The sequence below is a fragment of the Lagenorhynchus albirostris genome, chromosome 11, assembly GCF_949774975.1.
Source record: "Lagenorhynchus albirostris chromosome 11, mLagAlb1.1, whole genome shotgun sequence".
Taxonomy (NCBI): Eukaryota; Metazoa; Chordata; class Mammalia; order Artiodactyla; family Delphinidae; genus Lagenorhynchus; species Lagenorhynchus albirostris.
Genome location: NC_083105.1, coordinates 101,301,797 through 101,320,396, shown reverse-complemented (window position 1 = coordinate 101,320,396; position 18,600 = coordinate 101,301,797). Strand labels below are relative to the sequence as shown.

Here is an 18,600-nt window from a genome sequence, read left to right as displayed (position 1 = left end):
CGACACATGGATTTTCATTTCCTAAACACGCCAGGCTTCTGTCTCATTTTTGAGGTGCGGGCTTAAATGCCACCTCTTCAGAGGCCCCTGTTCTCTCACAACAGCTTGTTCTGCTCCTTCATGGGACTTTGCAGCATGCGACATGATTGTTTATAAATTCCGTGAGAGCAGGGGCTTTGTTCCCTTTATCTCCATACCCAGCACCTAGAACAATACCCTGTGTAGAATAAACATCCAGTAAATAACTTGAGAGGCTCCTGGTTTGTGCCTGTGTTCCTCGCTGTACCTTCACTCTCGCTCACCCTGTACATTACTCTGTGCCTTCGTACTTTCTCTTTCTTCAAAGTTCAGCACACCCCAAACCTCTGCTGAGAAGTCTTTGTACATCACTCCTCTCCTCCCGATCTGGTTTAGATGGCCTTTCATGGAGCTCTGATAACATTTAGATTTACAGCTTCTCCAGGTGTGGTCCCCGGATCCGTAGCATCAGCATCACCTGGGAGTTTGTTAGAAATGCAGATTCTTGGACCTTACCCCAGACCTTCCGAGTCAGAAACTCCAGGGGCGGGGCCGACAACCTGCGTTTGAACAAGCCCTCCAGGTGACTGCAGTGCCTGCTGGCATTGGAGAACCACGCAGTCACTGCATTTGTATCTCCAGGATTAGCACAATGCCTAGAACAAGATTATTGTAAAGATCTTCCTTGCAGAGAACTGAAATCCATCCTCCTGTGGCCTTCCGTGGCAATCCTGATTCTTTAGAGAATCTGAAAACTAGTTCACCCTGCCCTTGTTTGGTAGCCTTTCAGTGTTTAAGGATAGCCATTATTTCTACTTCCCGATCTTCATCCTCAATCTTCCCGTTTAATATTCTTTCTCATGTGCTGTGACTGAGTGCCTTCAAATTCAAACTCATTGGATTTATCTGAACAAACGCCAACGTACTTCATACCCACCTTAAGCATATATATTCAGAGCATCCTTTTAACTTTCAAGCTACAGTTCTAAAAGTGGAGCCATATGTCTGTATAGTCACCCCGACACGGTGGCATTCGCGATGACCATGACAAGGTTCCGTTGTAGAGTTGGGGATGGACAGTGGAAACCAAGGGTGGTCCAAAGCTCTGTATATGCTGCATCTCAGAGAACCTGGCCGTGGTGTCCTGCAAGTCATTTTGTAAAGTGGTTTCATATCACTGCATTGGTGGTTCTCAGCCGTGGTGGCACACTTGAATCATCTGGAGAACTTTTAAAAACCATTCCTGCCACTCTCGCCCCAGACCAATTGAATCACAGTACCTCAGAGTAGAGCCCAAGCAAGAGTATGTTTTGGACCAGCTTTACTGAGGTATAATACCATGAAACTGTCTTATGTACAAGTCAGGGATTTTTCAGTAAATTTACAGAATTGTGCAACCGTCACTCCAGTCTAACTTTACAATGTTTCCCTCACCCCAAAAAGAAACTTCATGCCCATTCATATCACTCCCTGTTTCCACTCCCCAACCCCAGGCAGCCACGAATCTACTTACGTTTCTATAGATTTACCTTTTCTAGACCCAAGCATTAGGATTTTTAAAAAAGCTTCCAGGTGATTTTAAAAATGCAGCCAGGGTTGAGAATCGCAGCACTAAATGCATGATAAGGAATCAGTGGTTTTTTCAGAACTGTGTGTAAGGAGGGTATTTCATACATTTTCACATTTTTGTCTCCCTCTTAGCCGGCACACGTAACCATTACTAGTATAAGATCATTAACTTGATAATGGGAGTTGATGGGCCATTCTATTATTTTCCCTTTATACCTTGTAGTATCAAATTCAAAATTGCCTCCCATGCTCTCCCCAGGCTATTTAAAAACATCTCTAGTCTGCTTTTTCCCCTTTGGTTCATGAATTAACAGCGACGGAAGTTCTCTTAGAGCATTCTCCCTGAGATGATGATGTCTCCAAAGATGACTGCGAAGTATCTGTGTCGATCCCATGCATAAAGTTACTTTCCTTTAAGAATCCTTCACATTGGTGTTTCTTTATCAGATGTTTTGCTGTCTGACTAACTTCTCTGCCAAATATAGATTTTTTTCTTTGTAAATACGCTAATATTTCTAAAAATTGGGAAATATATTTCTTGTTTTTTAAATAAACAGTACATGATCATTTGTTTCAGAAATATTAAAAAAAAAAGAAGTAAATGAAAAGTCATCCTCCACCCAGAAATGACCACATTAAGATTTAAGCAAAGTTACTTTCAGACAGCTCCCTTTGTATATTTAGGTATGCGTATCTACAGATATGTACACCTTTACATGAATGTACCGCTTTGTAACTTGCTTCCTTTACTTAATGTCAACATTTGTATATGACAATAAATATAGATTTGTATTGTTTTTAATGGCTGTATAGTTTTGCATTCAATGGAATCTTAATGATTTTTAAGAGTTATGTATATTGAGGACATTATTTCTTTGTCTTGTGTTGCAAAATTTTGACCACCTTATTAGTCTTTTAACCTTATTTATATTTTTTCTTTATAGACGTTATTAAATCTCATGCTGTAAACTTAACCTCTTTAATTTTATAATTCCTAATTTTCCTGACATGCTTAGAATGACTTTCTCTTCTACAAGATAATAAAAATACCTCCACGATTTTGTTTAGTACTTTTTATAGTTTTATTGTCTACACTAAATTTTTGTTCCATCTTGAATTAATCGATGTGAAGAATGACACGTTTCTTTAGATTATTCCTCTCTTGGCTACGTTTCTCAGGTGTCTACAGCGTCTGCATTCACTCTTCAAAGTTTTTTTTTTTGTTTGTTTGTTTGTTTTTTGCTGTAGGCGGGCCTCTCACCGTTGTGGCCTCTCCCGTTGCGGAGCACAGGCTCCGGATGCGCAGGCTCAGCGGCCATGGCTCACGGGCCGAGCCGCTCTGCGGCATGTGGGATCTTCCCGGACCGGGGCTCAAACCCGTGTCCCCTGCATCGGCAGGCGGACTCTCAACCACTGCACCACCAGGGAAGCCCCTCTTCAAAGTATTTGAGTATCTACCTAGCATGTCTCCGCGTGTGTAAATGTGGTCATCCCCCAACTTCTACCTGCTCTGTGTGTGTGTGTGTGTGTGTGTGTGTGTGTGTGTGTGTGTGTGTGTGTGTTTACACTCAACGTACCCACTGCGTTGGCTCTCTGTTGCTGTGTAACGATATTACCACAAACGTCTCAGCATAAAACAGCACAATTATTACCACACAGTTTCTGTGGGTCAGGAGTCAGGGCTGGGCTCTGACCTCTGCTTCGGCGTCTCCCGGGCTGTCGTCAAGGTGCTGTTGGATGTTGGCTGGGGAGGGATCGCTTCCAAGCCCATGTGGTGGTTATCACATTTAGCTCCTTGTAGGCTGTCGGACTGAGGGTCTCCGTGTCCCGTGGGCTGCATCCTCAGCTCCTGGGCTCATGCGCTTCCCCAACGGGGCCACTTGTTTCCTCAATGCCAGCAAGGCAGGGGGTGACCAGCAAAATAGACGTCACAATCGTGTATAACACGGTCACATACACGCGATCACATACGGCCTGTCACCTGTGCCACATTCTCCTGGTTCGAAGTCACAGGCCCTGCCCACACTTCAGGGGAGGAGGTCCCAGAAGCCGTGAACCCCAGGAGGCAGGGGTCCCCAGGATCTGTCTGCCTACCTCACACAGTCCCTGTGAGCCAGACGCTGCGTCAGATTCACACTGCAGTGCCCGAGAAAGGAAGCGCAACGAAGCTCACTCTGTTCACGTTAGATTGAAAAGGAAAAGTACGATGGCTTTGTTTCTCTCGTTCATGAGAAGAAAAGCAGTAACTTTTTTCACTTGGGCTGAACGTTTATACGACCGCCGCAATTTGGGATAATTATAACTGCTCTTTGGCATTCACTAGAACAAACATTTTCTCTTCTTAGAGAAACAGAAACCTCCAGATCTCATCAAGTCTATTTCTAGTGTTCTGAGTTCCCTGATCTTACTGGTAGTTCTCTTCTGAACACACTCCAGATTGTTCATATCCCTTTTAATGTCTATGCAAAGTGTTCTTTTAATCTTTAAGTCACAATTCTGGATGAAGGAATCAGATTTCCTTGAATTTTTTAATTCATAAGACTCACAGTATGTGTAATTAAGAGGCTTTGCAAATGTGTTTCCTCTCTGTACGTTTTTCTTCTTTCTTCTGTAGCCTCATGCTTTTGGAGGCTGTCAGCAAAAATGGTTCTATTTTCCATTCCCGAGCTCCATTCACAGATACGGAAATGGGAGGATTCCCTCATCACAGAAATGACTCTTCTTATCTTTCCCGTTCATCCTGAGAGTTCCTAGTTTTTAGTTCCTAGGGATGGGTAAGGCAGCTTAGTAAATTGATTTCTTGGTATGTGGTGAGAAAGGATAAGGCGAGAGAGGAGACTGGAAGCAGAATTCAGAGTTTGAAAGTATCTCATCCCAGGTTTGTAAACTAATAAGTAATAATTCCTTTCCAAGGTGATAGGACTGTCATCTCTGCTACTGACAGGCAATTCCTATACATTCACTTGACTGGCAACTTTTCCCCTCAACAGAGAGTGTGTCAGGGCTAGCTGTGTGTGTTTGCTTTGCATTTCTTCTTTTTTCTAAATTTAATATTTATTTATGTATTTGGCCGTGCCGGGTCTTAGTTGTGACACGTGGGATCTTCGTTGACACGTGTGAGATCTTCACTGAGGCGTGCAGGATCTTTTAGTTGCGGCATGCAGGACCTTAGTTGTGGCATGCGGGATCTAGTTCCCTGACCAGGGACCGAACCCTGCGTCCCCTGCCTTGGAAGGCAGATTCTTAACCACTGGACCACCAGGGAAGTCCCCTACTGTTCTAGGTTCTATGGATATCTAACTATCTATCTACCTGTCTATCTAGATCTAGATAGATGTACTAAATCATATCTTAGTATTATATAGTCTTAAGATTTCCAGGCATCCTCGTATCAGTTTTTCCATGCGTCTGCTGCCAGTAGGATAGGATTGGGTTAGCCAAAAAGTTTGTTTGGGTTTTCCATAAGATGGTATGGAAAAACCCAAATGAACTTTGTGGCCAACCCAGTATCTAAATTATTCCTCAAAGATGGCTAATCTTTGTGTGAAAAATGTGTCTGGGAAATATGATGTGTGAATAGCTAAGTTCTCTCTTTCTAAGATTTTTCTGATTTATGAGATGGCTGCCATTGTGCAGGGGTATCGAGGCTATGGAGACAGTGAGTGGACGGGTGGGGGGAGAAGCAGGTGGTGTTCTGAGTTCACACAAAATCCCCAGTTTCCAAGGTATTTCTTTTCTAAGCTGTATTTTTCCAAAGTTGTATCTGCACTCTCTGGTTTGCACAGAGGGGAGGAAAGAGGGAAAATTTGTTTTAATCTAAAGAGAGGGATCTGATAACTAAGGTCTAGATGAAGGGAACCCTAGATAAAAAGTAGTGTTAAAATATTTTGGTGGGGGGGGGACTTCCGTGGTGGCACAGTGGTTAAGAATCCACCTGCCAATGCAGGGGACACGGGTTCGAGCCCTGGTCCAGGAAGATCCCACATGCCGCGGAGCAACTAAGCCCGTGCACCGCAACTACTGAGCCTGTGCTCTAGAGCTCGCGAGCCACAACTGCTGAGCCCGCATGCTGCGACTACTGAAGCCCACTTGCCTAGAGCCCGTGCTCTGCAACAAGTGAAGCCACCACAATGAGAAGTCCACGCACCACAGCGAAGAGTGGCCCCCGCTCGCCAACTAGAGAAAGCCTGCGCGCAGCAACGAAGACCCAACGCAGCCAAAAACAAGAACATTTTGATGGGGTTAGAGAAGAAGGTGGAATGAAATGTGAAAAATTCTGGGCCCATGTAACAGAAATTGAGGTATAGAATGCTTTCTCTTTTCTCCTCTTTTTTCAAGTCATTCCTTTCCAAGTGACTGACAGGCAGTGCCTTGATGGTTACTAAAAGCAGCTGAGGCTCAGTCCCCATCAGCCGCAGGCTCTGGTCCAAAGAGCAGACTGTGAGAACAAGGCGGCAGGAAGGGCAGAGCCGAGTCCTTAGCCCAGCTCTGGGGCAGAATAACGGGGCTGTGAAAACCAGAATGGAGAGCCCATGGGGTGAAACTCCTTCCAGCAGGCCTGCCCCAGGGAGACAGGAAGGAAACCCACAGCTGTCATGGGGGAAGCATCCCATGGGTACCAAGGAAGGGTGGGAAAAGAATGAGTAGTGAATGACCCACGTTCAAATGGTACAAGGGGAATTCTCACTCTGTTGCTTCGTTAAAGTACCAGCATCGCTCACAGAGCAGAAAGCCAGCATGATTCTTCTTGAATTCATGTTTTAAAAGTGCCCTCAGCCTGAAATTACTACACAAGATGGTGTTTTTGTGAACTCGGGAAGCTGTGTGCAGGGCTAGATCTAGGTTTTCTAGGACCTGAAGTTTAGTCAATTGTGGAGGCCCTCCTTATGCAAAATGGTGCATAATTAAGAATTCAAAATTAGCCACGGGATTGGAAGGCACCCTATGCAAGGGAGGGGCCATGAAGCTCAAGCTTTATTAACTTTACTAACTTTCGTTAACGGCACATCTGCCTCTGCTGGGTGAAGCAGGAGGGTCTGCGCGAGACCTGAGCTCAAATCCTAACTGTGTATCTTAGTAGGTTTGGAACCTTGGGCAATTTGGTTCTCCTTTCGGAAGTTCGGTTTCTTACCTATAAATCAGGGATGACGCCAGTCCTCCTGGGTTGTCAATAAAGACTAAGGAAGAAGTATGTTGAAGTGCCCAGCAGTGGCCATCACTGCAATATGGATGGCTTTCTATGGTGCTGCGTTTCGGTGGGTATAGCTGTTGATGAAGAGGTGAACACTGATTACTGTAGTCATTATCTACAGCGCTAATTGTTGGAGACTGAGAAAAATATCTTCAGTTCATTCAAATGTTTCAAGTACCTGCTGAATGGCCTGAGTGCTCTGAGACTTTTCTGTGTCCGGGAGGGCGTGGTGTACTGTCTTACAGAAGCTCATTCTAGTGGTACTAGGTCTGGACTTTACTCCCTGCTTCTCAGAACTGGGACAGTGATAACTGTTGGAATGACTGGAGTTACTGGGAGACAGACTTCGGGCAGGTCAGGGAGACGCGGAATGAGCAGACCGTCTCTTTTCTATCACAGCCTGAGCTCAGCTGTGGAAGATTCAGAGCTGAAGGGAAACCAAGAGATGACCCAGTCTCACTCTCTTATCCCACGTGTGAAAAACGGGGGGCCTGAGGGGTGGAGTGGATGGCCCAAGGTCGTCAGACCCAGGACTGAATGGTGGCTTCTGCCTCTAGGATATCCACTGTTTTCATCACACCGAAATGTGCTCTTGCCTCATTTTCCATTTATGCCCTTTATTTCTGCCTTTCCCCCTACATTGGTCGCCTTGCAGAGCTCACTGCCCTGTTCCAATAGTCACTTCTTCAGGCTTCTGCCTGGTAGTCCGCTGGTGTGTACAGAGGGTTCCTCAATTGCTGAAATCGTCATTGCTGGAAACCAAGAACTGAGTCAGCAACTCAGAGCCACCGCTGGAGCGAACACAGCCCAGCGCGTCAGCAGGACACGGCTTGGGGGAGTCAGGAGGACGTCCTGGATGCTGCAGCCTGACGGGGATGTTTAGCGCCTGGAGAGCGTCCAGAGAAGAGAGAAGGGAACAGTGGGTGGGGTAAGAAAGAAGGCCTCTTAGGAAAGATGAAAGGGTTTGTGATTATTTATCTTGGAGAGGAAAAAGCTGAGAGTGGGTTTCAAAAAGAGCTTGAAATATAAGACCAGCTGTAGTACATCTTCCCTGAGGACAGAATGAGAAATAGGGAACAGCAGTCAGAGGATTTAGGCTACAGAGATTTCTGACTTTAGTTCCAACTCCACGCCCAGTGGAGTCATTCAAAGAGCCTTAAAAAACCTCAGTGTCCAAGCTACACCTCAGGCTCTGGCTCCCAATCTTAAGGGTTGGGAGCCAGGCAGCAGTCACCTTTTCATGCTTCGCCGGTGATTACAACGGGCAGCCACGGCTGCGAACATAGGCTAAGGGTGACGGTAAAACTCCTAACTGCTAAGGATCATGGGATTTGGGAGGGGGACATGGAGTGGGGTGTGTGATCTGACCTTCCTCCTTGCAAATGACGTCAGCGGATACTAGACTCTTAGCTCGTCTGAGAGCCAGGTTTCGACGTGGGAACTTCTTCAGATGCAGTAGCTCCAACCCTGGTTGTGCATTAACAGCACCTCGTGGGGCTCGGAAAGTACGAGGGATCAGGACCCCAGCCTGGAGGTACTGGCTCAGAAGCTCTCAGGCTGGGCCCAGGCTATACATTATACATAAGTTATGGACAATATGTATACGTAGCCAGCTAGCTAGACAGCTGTGTATAGGTACACTCGGCTCTCTATACATTCTACAGCTCTCCAGTGATTTTGCTGCGGTCCGTGCTGGGAATCCCTTTCCAGGGAAGGATCACGTGCTCCTGGGTTAGCTGTCCCTTCCGTCGGCAGGCGCTCTGTGAAAGGCACTGCACGTGCGATAGCATGAGCTGCATGATGCCTGGGGAGAAGTGCATGCTCACCCCCGCCTCCCCCTTCCTCAGTTTTCACATGCATATCCCACCCCGGGGTGGGAGCCTGACATGGATCAATCAGTAGGTGTGTCCAGCACCATGGTGTTCCTTGGAATAGAGAAAACTAAGCTTTCTCCCTTAAGGAGTTCACAAACTCCCGCAATGGAACCAGTTAGAGAGCAACACAGGAAGGACTAAGGGCTGAATTAAATGCACAGAAGGTTGGCTGAGAGGGGGGGCAGCTGAGAGCTGCGTGGAGGGTGTGGGGTGTGAGCTGGGTCTTGAAGCGCCAGGAGGGGGTTGGAGGAGGGAGGCCCGCGAGACAGGAGCAAACGGGGTACGTCGAGGAAAAGGGTTTTACTAGAGGGGGAACTGGGGTGGGTGGGACCAGATTACCACGTGTGTGGCCATCAGCCATGACGTGAGGACCCTTAACAAAGCAGGTGACCCCTGGAGCAGGTGGGATGCTAGTGAAAAGGGGCGTCAGCAACGCCAAGGAGGCTGTCCTGTTACCGTCCTTCCCTCCTAGTTGATACGAGGCCACTAAAACCAGGCTCCACCAGACTTCCCATCAGTGCTCTGCCATTTCCAATCCCGAAAAGCTTACATTTTAATCTTGTGGAAGAATCAAGAGGAAAATGGCCCAGTGACGTCCATCTACTCTAAAAAAATTTTTTAATGGAGGGTGTAGCAGTGTTACCGATCAGCGCGTGTTCTTGGCCTTCCCCAGTCAAGAGAAATTGACAAGAGGCCAGACAAGAAACTCAGGCAAGGCTTTACTGGGGCCCCTGCTGCGGCAGAGAGAGTGAGAACAACAGGTTCCCTTGCTCACCCCCTGGGGGGTGTAGGGGCGAGGCGAGCTGGTTCCTTATATGGGGTGAAGGTAGGGGTGTGTCCGGGGGTCGCGCTGGACGGACGGCTTAGGTGTTTTGCCCACCCCTTTCTGGTGGTGAGAGCAGGGGGCATGCCCAGTACCCTGCTTTTGCTCTCGCCCTTCGGAAGTGGCAGCTGGGCTTCTTTGGTCCTTTGGTATCGTGTTGTCCATAATTTGCCCCAGCTCTGCAGGTACGCAGGTATTTTTAGTCCCTCATAGTTTCTTTGTTGCTGGAGGAGACGTCTCTCCAGGTGCAAGCACTGCAGCAGAGGGTCCCAGGTGCCAGGTCCCAGCGTGTCTCAGCAGCAGGCAATAATAAGAGTGAAGAAGGATGACACTGGGCTTAGTCTGAAGGCTGGAGGATACAGGAAGAGAGAAGAGAAGGCCTGTGGCCGAGGCCTTGAGCAGAAACGTGGGATCCCCCTCCCCCACGAGTCACCACCTCCCACCCGCTCAGCTCAGCCCTCTGAGTGCATGGCCGCTGTGGCTGAGGGAAGAAAAGGGGCCCCTGACAGCTGGAGATGGGTCGGGCCCTGCCAGCCAGGCCTCGGTGCTGCCAGAAGCCGGGCCTGGTTCCACGTCAGCACCAGACAAGGCCACGTGGTTGTGGTGGATCAAGAAAAAAAGAAGCCCAGTCAGTGATCAAAGATGGAACAAAGACAGAAACGTGAACGTGGTCCAAACCCCCAAAACGAGCCGGCACCCCATGCTGGCTCACGTGGGTGACTGCTGCTTCCTTACCGATTCCAGGTTTTAGCTTCACTTCATTCCTCCTGCTTTTTAGACAAGATTCATTAAGAAAGCCAATCATAAAATATCGCTGCTTCCAGGGACTTCCCTGGAGGTCTGGTGGTAAAGAATCCGTCTTCCAACGCAGGGGCCGTGGGTTCGATCCCTGGCTGGGGAGCTAAGATCCCACGTGCCCCGCGGTGCGGCTTCCAGATAGCGTGCAAGTCCAGAGCCATGCTCCGCTCCCTGATCCCTCCTCACAGCCACCTGACACACTGATCTCACAATAGACCCTTCCTTGACGGCCCCTCACGGACACACGTGGTGGGCATCCTCCCTTCAGCTGTGACTAGTAAACCACAGGTGTGTTCCTGGTGGGCCTCGGCTGGAGGTTGCTGACACGGCACGTTTGAAGGGGCCCTGTGGTTTTTTTGTTCAGGGAAACCAGGACGGAGAGAGCTCTGTGGTCATGGCCCCCTTTGCCTCCCCTCTCTGGACTGAGAAGAGTCATCAGCAGGGAGAGACGAGAGACACCCATCAGCTAAGTGATCAGGCATCAACATATGTCTTGCCCATCGCGAACTCCTGCAGTGGTGTTCAAAAATGTTGAGGATAAAAGACCCCCAACTACTGATGTTTTCAAGCATGAATCTTAACATGCTGTCCCCTGGCCCTAATCCCTCACCAGAGCTCTGGGCTTGTAGACCCCATTTACCCTGATGGCCAACTGTTCATCAGCCACAAGCTTCCTGCCGGGATTAGTGACATAAACGTTGCAAACTCTCCTCTCTCTGTGCTCTGAGAATCAGGCAAGAAATCAGGGTGACAGGATCAGAAGAAACTGGATACAATTGGAGAAGAACTACAATTAATTTTCTGGAGTTAAAGAGAAAAGGTATGATTTCCTTCCCTCGATAAGAGGGCGGAGTGGTGGGGGAAGATTGCAGAACACACTGGGATTGGAATGAGTCTTCTCATTAGATTTTAAGAATATTCTTCAGATCTGATGAAGTTTTCAGTGAAAACAACATTTCTCTTGTCATTTCATTATTCACTTCTATCCTAAGAAAGTACGTTTAATCCCAGGGGGCAGCCATAGGCCAAAAAAACACACTGCCGGAGCTGTTCTTCTTAACCTTTATTCTTGTCTTTCTCCCCCTGGGGTTAAAATGTAGCGTGGAGCATGGTAGGTAGAAGTAATGGACTTCAGAATCCTACAAGCCTGAGTGCAAACTCTGGCTCTACCGTTTTCTAAGTTGCGTGACCCTCGCCAAGTCATTTAATTCTCTCTAAGCCTATGTTTTCTCATCTTTAAGATGGCCATAGCGGCAATCCCTGTTTCACAGGCTTGTTCTGAGGATAAGATGGGATGGTGCCTGGATACGTAGCACTGGGCACAGTGCCTGGCACCTCGGAGGTGCTCAGGAGACATTAGTCATGGTGACGATTGATGTTATTAATGTTCGGTGTCATGAGTTTTATTTATGACTTGGGCTTATAGACTTTAGGCTAATTGTCCTATCTGGAATCAAACACAGCACAAGAGAACACATCACAGTAACAGCCATGGTTCCCGAGCGTGACATCAAAGCTTTTCACAGCAGAGGCAAGGACTTGGCACGACAACAGTCAGGACCACATCATCTTTTTTAAAAAGTTTTCTTTTCAGTTAATTCTGGACTTACAGAAACGTTGCAAAAATAGTACAGAGAGTTTCCATACACCCACCACCCATCTTCCCCCCCGTGTTAACAAATCATGTAACTATTGCATCGTTTGTCAGGATATTACCACCGGTAGAGTACGATTCAACTAAACGTAAGACCGCTTTACGTCGACATCCCTCTCTGTTCTGGCATCCCATCCAGGACTCCACCCAGGACCCACGCTGCACTCAGCTGTAATTTCCCCTTAGTCCCCTGTCCTGAAGAGTTCGTGGTCAGTTGTTTTGCCCAATGTCCCTCACTTTGGGTTTGTCTTATGTTTTCTCATGAGTGAAGTACATTTTTGGCAAGAATGCCACAGAAACGTTGTGTCCTTCTTAGTCATTGTCTCACACGGTTCAGGATGTGGATACTGATGTCTTGTTACCTCGGTCACTCAGTTCAGGTGGCTTCTGCCACCTCTACTGCGTTCTGCTTGCTCTACTGTGAAGTTCCTATCTTCCCTTGTAGTTAATAAATATCTTGGGGGAAATACTTTGGAACTGTGTAAACTCTGTCCCTCTCGAACTTTCACCCACTGATTTTAGCATTCATTGGTGGGTCTTGTCTACAACAGTTATCATGGTGATATTTGTCTAGGGCTGATTTTCAATCTCTCTCTTTCCTTCTGCATTTATTAGTTGGAATTCCACTGTACGGAAGGGCTGGCCTTCCTCCCCCATTTATTTAGTTAATGGATTATTTAGTTATGTTAGTGTGAACTCGTGAATGTATTTTATTCTTTGGGGTTATAATTCAGGACCATCGTCATTCACTTTTTTGCTCAAATTGTTCCAGTTTTAGCAAACCATGATTTGTTGTTGTTTAGTTCATTCCACTTGCTCCTTTCTTCCTTTTTGGTGTGATCTTTGAAAAGAGATTCAAAAGGTCAACAGGGATCAGAAAGGTCCCTCACCCCTGTGGTTAAACGAAACTATGCCCGTTAATTTACAGGATCTCCCGAGGAGAGGACCGCCCCCACAGGCCACTCCCTTGGCCAACTCATTCCAATATTGAAACCAGTGCTGCTCGGAAATATCCTTTCTGAAACGAATCAAGCTCCTTTGAAAATTTATTTGCTCTTGTTTCACTCCTAGGAGAGACCCAAAAAAATTGTTGGGAGACTAGATCATGGCATGTTGGCATCTAAAAAACCCAGGGTCGGGCTTCCCTGGTGGCGCAGTGGTTGAGAGTCCGCCTGCCGATGCAGGGGACGTGGGTTCGTGCCCCGGTCCAGGAAGATCCCACATGCCGTGGAGCGGCTGGGCCCGTGAGCCATGGCCGCTGAGCTCCGCAGCGGGAGAGGCCACAACAGTGAGAGGCCCGCGTACCGCAAAAAAAAAAAAACCCAAACACACAAACAAAAACAAGAACAAAAACAACCCAGGGTCAATTTGATAGAAACCAAGGCCTCCTAGTCTGCTTCTCCAGGGTCTGCCTTGTTTCGTAGATACGGCTCTGGGAGGACAGACTCCAGTCACCCTCACTAACGATCTCAAGTGCGTCTTGAAACTTAGCAGCCTCTTGAGAAGGGAGCCTTGAACGCTGATTCTAGCACTGTTTCCAGTTCCCGGACCCTGCACCCAGGAGACCCAAAGATGCTGGTGACCCGAGGGAGACAAGGCTTGTCCTGCCGGACTCGTGCTCGACCCCAGACAGAGTTGTGAGGAGCTGTCGTGCGCGCTCATCTATCAGGGTTCTCACACTTCTTTAAACTTAGTCAGCCTAGGCAGGGCAAAAGACCTACCGCATCGCTCCTGCTTTATAGAGAAAAAGAAATTGGAGAGGAATAAAGCTTTGGAGAGGAACGAAGTGGCAATCAACATGGTAACGTGGCAGCAGTTATGCAAACATAATAGGATCAACAAGAAAAACCAGACATTGCCTAGTACAGGAGCAGCAACTCAGAACTGACTCAGACTTACCCCACTGATCCTGGACACTGGGATCCCAGAGGCTCCCCTGCGTCAGGACACAGGAGGGCTGAGAAGCATCGCCAACAGCTGCGCGGCATCCGGCTTCTCAGAAGACCTCGGTAAACCTCAGTTATCCGGTGACTTTAGATTACAAGTGCCAGGTCATTAGTGAGTACGGCTCGCTGATAAGTAAGGATGGAAGTTAATTGCTTTTGAAGATGGACTTTTTTGCATGAGTTTGCAGCCTTTCTCAGGAAACCCTTGTCTATTGCTTTGCACGCTTAAATTAGACAGATGGATGGTGGTGGGGAGAGGGAAGGGGCGGCAGAAACGTTAAGAATAATCATCTCCACGAGGCTCCTTGGGTGTTTTCAGGATGTGCTTCTGCGTCCTAGCTGGGGGATGGGGGATGAGGGATAGAAACTGCCCCAGCGGCTCTGATTTACGCCCCTCACTGGCACATCTGTGCGATCCCACTCAGTCGCCCCTCACACCCCCTGACTCTCCTTCTGTCTGGCAGGAGCCGGCTTTGCTCAGGGGTCTCTCAATCCCGTCCCCTTCAGGAAACTTCCTTGCTCACCGTGAATACTTTCTTAAGGGTAAATCAGGGCTTGCTGTGTGTTAGGCCCTTTACTCAGACCTCCTGAAACCTCCCACAACTTTGCAAGGTGAGGAATATTCTCCTCTTTCTTTTTTTTTTAATTTTTATTTTTTATTGAAGTATAGTTGATTTACAATGTTTCAGATATACAGCAAAGCAATTTGGCTATACATACACATATGTATCTATTCTTTTTCAGATTCTTTTCCATTATAGGTTATTACAAGACATTGAGGGACTTCTCTTGTGGTGCAGTGGTTAAGACTCCGTGCTCCCAATGCAGGGGTCCTGGGTTTGATCCCTGGTCAGGGAACTAGATCCCACATGCATGCCGCAACTAAGAGTTTGCATGCCATAACTAAGGAGCCCATGTGCCACAATTAAGGAGCCCTCTGCCGCAACTAAGACCCGGCGCAACCTAATTAATTAATTAAAATTTTTAAAAAAGAACACTTAAAAAAAAGATATTGAGTATAGCTTCCTGTGCTATACAGTAGGTCCTTGTTGGTTATCTATTTTATATATAGTATGTATATCTGTTAATCCCAAACTCCTAATTTATCCCTCCCTCTCCCCTTTCCCCTTTGGTAACTGTAAGTTTGTTCTCTGTGTCTGTGAGTCTGTTTCTGTTTTGTAGGTAAGTTCATTTGTATCGTATTTTAGATTTAGGATGTAAGTGATATCCTATGGTACTTGTCTTTCTCTGTCTGACTTACTTCACTTAGTATGATCATCTCCAGGTCCATTCGCTTCTCCTCTTTCTATAGGTGAGAAAATAGGACTCTTGGAAGCTGGGCACCTTGTTCACGGCCTCAGCCTGGGAAGGGGTAGGAGCAGGACCCAGACCCTGGACCACGGGGCCTTGGAGCCCGAGCAGCCTCCACGCACTCTGCACATCCGCCCTGGTGGGGCTGGGGCTCCGATGACTCCACCCTCCGCCATCCTCTTCCCCATCTGTCAGCTCTTGTGCCCTGATGGGGGTAGGACTTCGCTTTGCTGTGAACCTTGACACTTCCTTTTCTGTGTTGGTGGAGACAATTATTTAAAAAATCAATTCTAGCACATTATTTAAAACTTCAAATAATACTAAAGCTTAAAAAGCTTTACTTCCTCTCCTGACCCCAACCCCACTCTCCAAACGTAGCCACTAATAACCGTTCGGCGAACACTTCTTCGGACTTTTCTATATGCAGGTAAGTGCAAGCGCGCTTGTGCATGTGTGTGCACGTGTGCGTGCGTGTGTGTGTGTCTGTCTCTGTGTGTCTCTGTGTGTGTGTGTGTGTGTGTGTTTGAGTGTCTGTGCAGAGCGGAGCGGAGCGGGGTGGGGGGGGGCAGGGGACGGAGGGCGGAATGTGGGCGGGGTCAAGTTTAGAATTACAAGTGCCCGAGGAGTGGGAGCCACACTTTAAATAGGCAGCACCTCCCTCCCCCCCGACAGCTCCTCTCCCCTCTGACAGGACCTCTGGTGGCAGCTGCGCTGAGGTTGGTGCTGTTTTCTTCTCTTTTGCTCCTGCTTCTGGGTCTCAGACTGTAGGTGGGTAGGATTCACGGGACCTACAGCCAAAGCGTTCTGGGACCCTCTCCTGGAAACTATGACATTTATGTGTCATGTGCAAAGACTATATGCTATTGTCTTGACTTTCTGGAACTGCAGTGGGCGCTGATTTAAGGGCCAATGTGATTTGGAGAAAGAGACCAGACGGAGAGGAAAGACATTTGGGTTTACTTCTAAGAAAATCAAGGCTCTCTTTTCTGCGACAAGATTGAAAGTTGAAAGAACATAAAACTTTTGACAGGATTAAAAGAAAATAAAAATTTGAGTGCCTGTTATACTATGAAGTGCATATATATATATATATATATATATATATATATCTCCTCATTTAATCTTCATGGCTAAGTGTGTCCCGTCACCCTCGCTTTTACAGACGCACAAACTGAGGCTCAGAGTAATTAGTTCACTTCCTTGAAGTCGTGTGGCCTCGGGTGCAGAGCTATGATTTGAACCCAGGCTTGTCCTTCAGTCGCACGATGCTGCCCTGAGGACTGGTACCCAGCGCGGCTAAGGGACTCAGGGGTCCCTAGGGGTCTGTTCTTCTAGGGTCTGGGGAAATGGAGAAGTGAGGGAGATGGTGCTTTATCATTGGAAGACATCCATCAGCCCCAGAACCTGCACAAGACATGAGGAGACCTTCTCCAAAGGACTGGGGAAGCTTCTGAGGGCCAGCTGCTTGGGTTTCTCCTTCTTAACCCACAGTCTTTGAAGCCCATTCATTTATCAAACACGCAATATGTTCCTGACCTCCCTCTGACTTTCTGGATCCCTCGGGGAAGCCCCGCTGGGAAGGCAGAGCCACAGGAGAATCTGTGGCCAGCTGGGGCTCCTGTGAGAAAATTGTGTTCATGCAAACGTTTCTCGGGGAGTAGAAAGAAGTGCGTGTACCCACTTCTCCAGAGAGGGGGCCGCCGTATACGGTCGGGGATGCTTACGCTAGACCCACCAGCCAGTATGACTGCGGGAGGTAAGTGAACAAGCAAGGCAGCGTGGGCTCAGGTCCTGGCTGTGCCACACGGCTGCACCCGTGTCACCCAGCCTCTCTGAACTGCAGCTTCTTGCTTACAAAGCAGAGGGAATACTGCTCACGTCTCAGAGCTGTGTGGATTGAACGAAATAACTATATGTAAAGCACTTAGTCTACAGTAGCTGTTCACTGAACGTGGGCCACATCCAGTCGCATCCTCAATCCCAGTACGAGTCTAGGAAAGGGCCAGGAAGGGTGTAGCACTACGGCTCTGTATTCATTTTATGTTGCCTTCTCTACTTAATAGAGCCGTACACCGGCCACCACCAAAAAAGAAAAAGAGCCCAGAGTTTGGGACTTCCCTGGTGGTCCAGTGGTTAAGACTCTGTGCTCCCAGTCGGGGACAGGGGCACGGGTTCGATCCCTGGTCGTGGAACTGAGATCCCCCATGCCGTATGTGCGGCCAAAAGTTAGCTCATCTTACGCAGAGTGCTTGGTCCCGCTCAACCACTCTCACCCCCTTGCAGGGATCCAAAAATACTGACATTTATTTTCCTATTACAAAATCAAACATGTTCTTCGATGAAAATGTAGAAAATATAGATAAGGAAAACATGCCTATAGCCCATCCACTGGTGGATATCCTAATCTTCATGCATACAAATGCTTTATAAGGTATTTTCCCAGCAAAATCATGTCATGTGTGCTATTTCCTAACTTTTCACTTCACGCATTGTGAACAACTTTTCATTTCACTACACTTTCTTCTGTAACACATTTTTTCATGATTCTATAGTAGTCCATCGTACGTGCCTTAATTTATTAACCTATTTACCATTTCTGAACATTTATATACTTTCCAATATTTGGCTGTTATAAACAGTGAACTTCCTCAGTGCTGAATCTTTACCAACCATCACAATTATTTCTTTAGGGTAAATTCCCAAAAGGGAAATTGGTGACTTTGAGGATACATTCAACTCCTATCCCTGTGACTGTCCCCATACATGGAATGGAGAAACTGAGGCACATGCTAATGCAGATGAAGCTGGCTGTAGGGTGGAAGGGAGAACTCCGACAACCTGGGGCACATGAACACCCCATGTCCACAAGCCCCACCCAAGGAACCTTCTAGGGGAGCAGTGTCTGTGGCTCAGGGTCAGCACTTTCTTCCTGACACATGAAAGGGACATATACTCTCAGCAGCTGTCACCCAGCCTTTACCAGCAAGAGATGCTAAGGAGGACGTGGATCTGCGGACAGGAGTAGGATTCATCTCTTCCAGGGCTCTGTTCCCTCGGGAAGTTCCTGGTGAAGGAAGGGGGCAGCTTTCCTTCCAGGTTTCCCAGCAGTAACAGAGCGCCCTGCTTGTTTTCCAGGTGGAATGGATAGCAGGGTCTCGAGCACAACCAGTAATGGAGAGACAAAACCAGTGTGCCCGGGCATGGAAAAGGCGGAGGAGGCTGGCGGCCTGCAGCGGGGGCACTGGAACAACAAGATGGAGTTCGTGCTGTCCGTGGCCGGGGAGATCATCGGGCTGGGCAACGTCTGGAGGTTTCCCTACCTCTGCTACAAAAACGGGGGAGGTGAGACCCACTGCGTCACCCTCGCCCCCCCCACCCCAAGGCTGTCTCCATCTCACGCACTTACTGCCCTCTGG

The 18,600-nt window shown here is 47.8% G+C and overlaps 1 protein-coding gene across 1 annotated transcript in view; it reads left to right on the top strand.

The window, feature by feature from the left end:
• The first annotated feature begins 14,462 nt into the window (after positions 1-14,462).
• Positions 14,463-18,600, top strand: part of SLC6A13 (solute carrier family 6 member 13) — a 32,589-nt gene continuing 28,451 nt past the window's right edge. Inside the window, exons 1-3 of the mRNA XM_060164356.1 lie at positions 14,463-14,485; positions 15,186-15,611; positions 18,320-18,526. Coding sequence (XP_060020339.1) covers positions 18,325-18,526 — 202 coding nt within the window. The 5' untranslated portion in view covers positions 14,463-14,485; positions 15,186-15,611; positions 18,320-18,324. The remainder of the gene's footprint in view (positions 14,486-15,185; positions 15,612-18,319; positions 18,527-18,600) is intronic.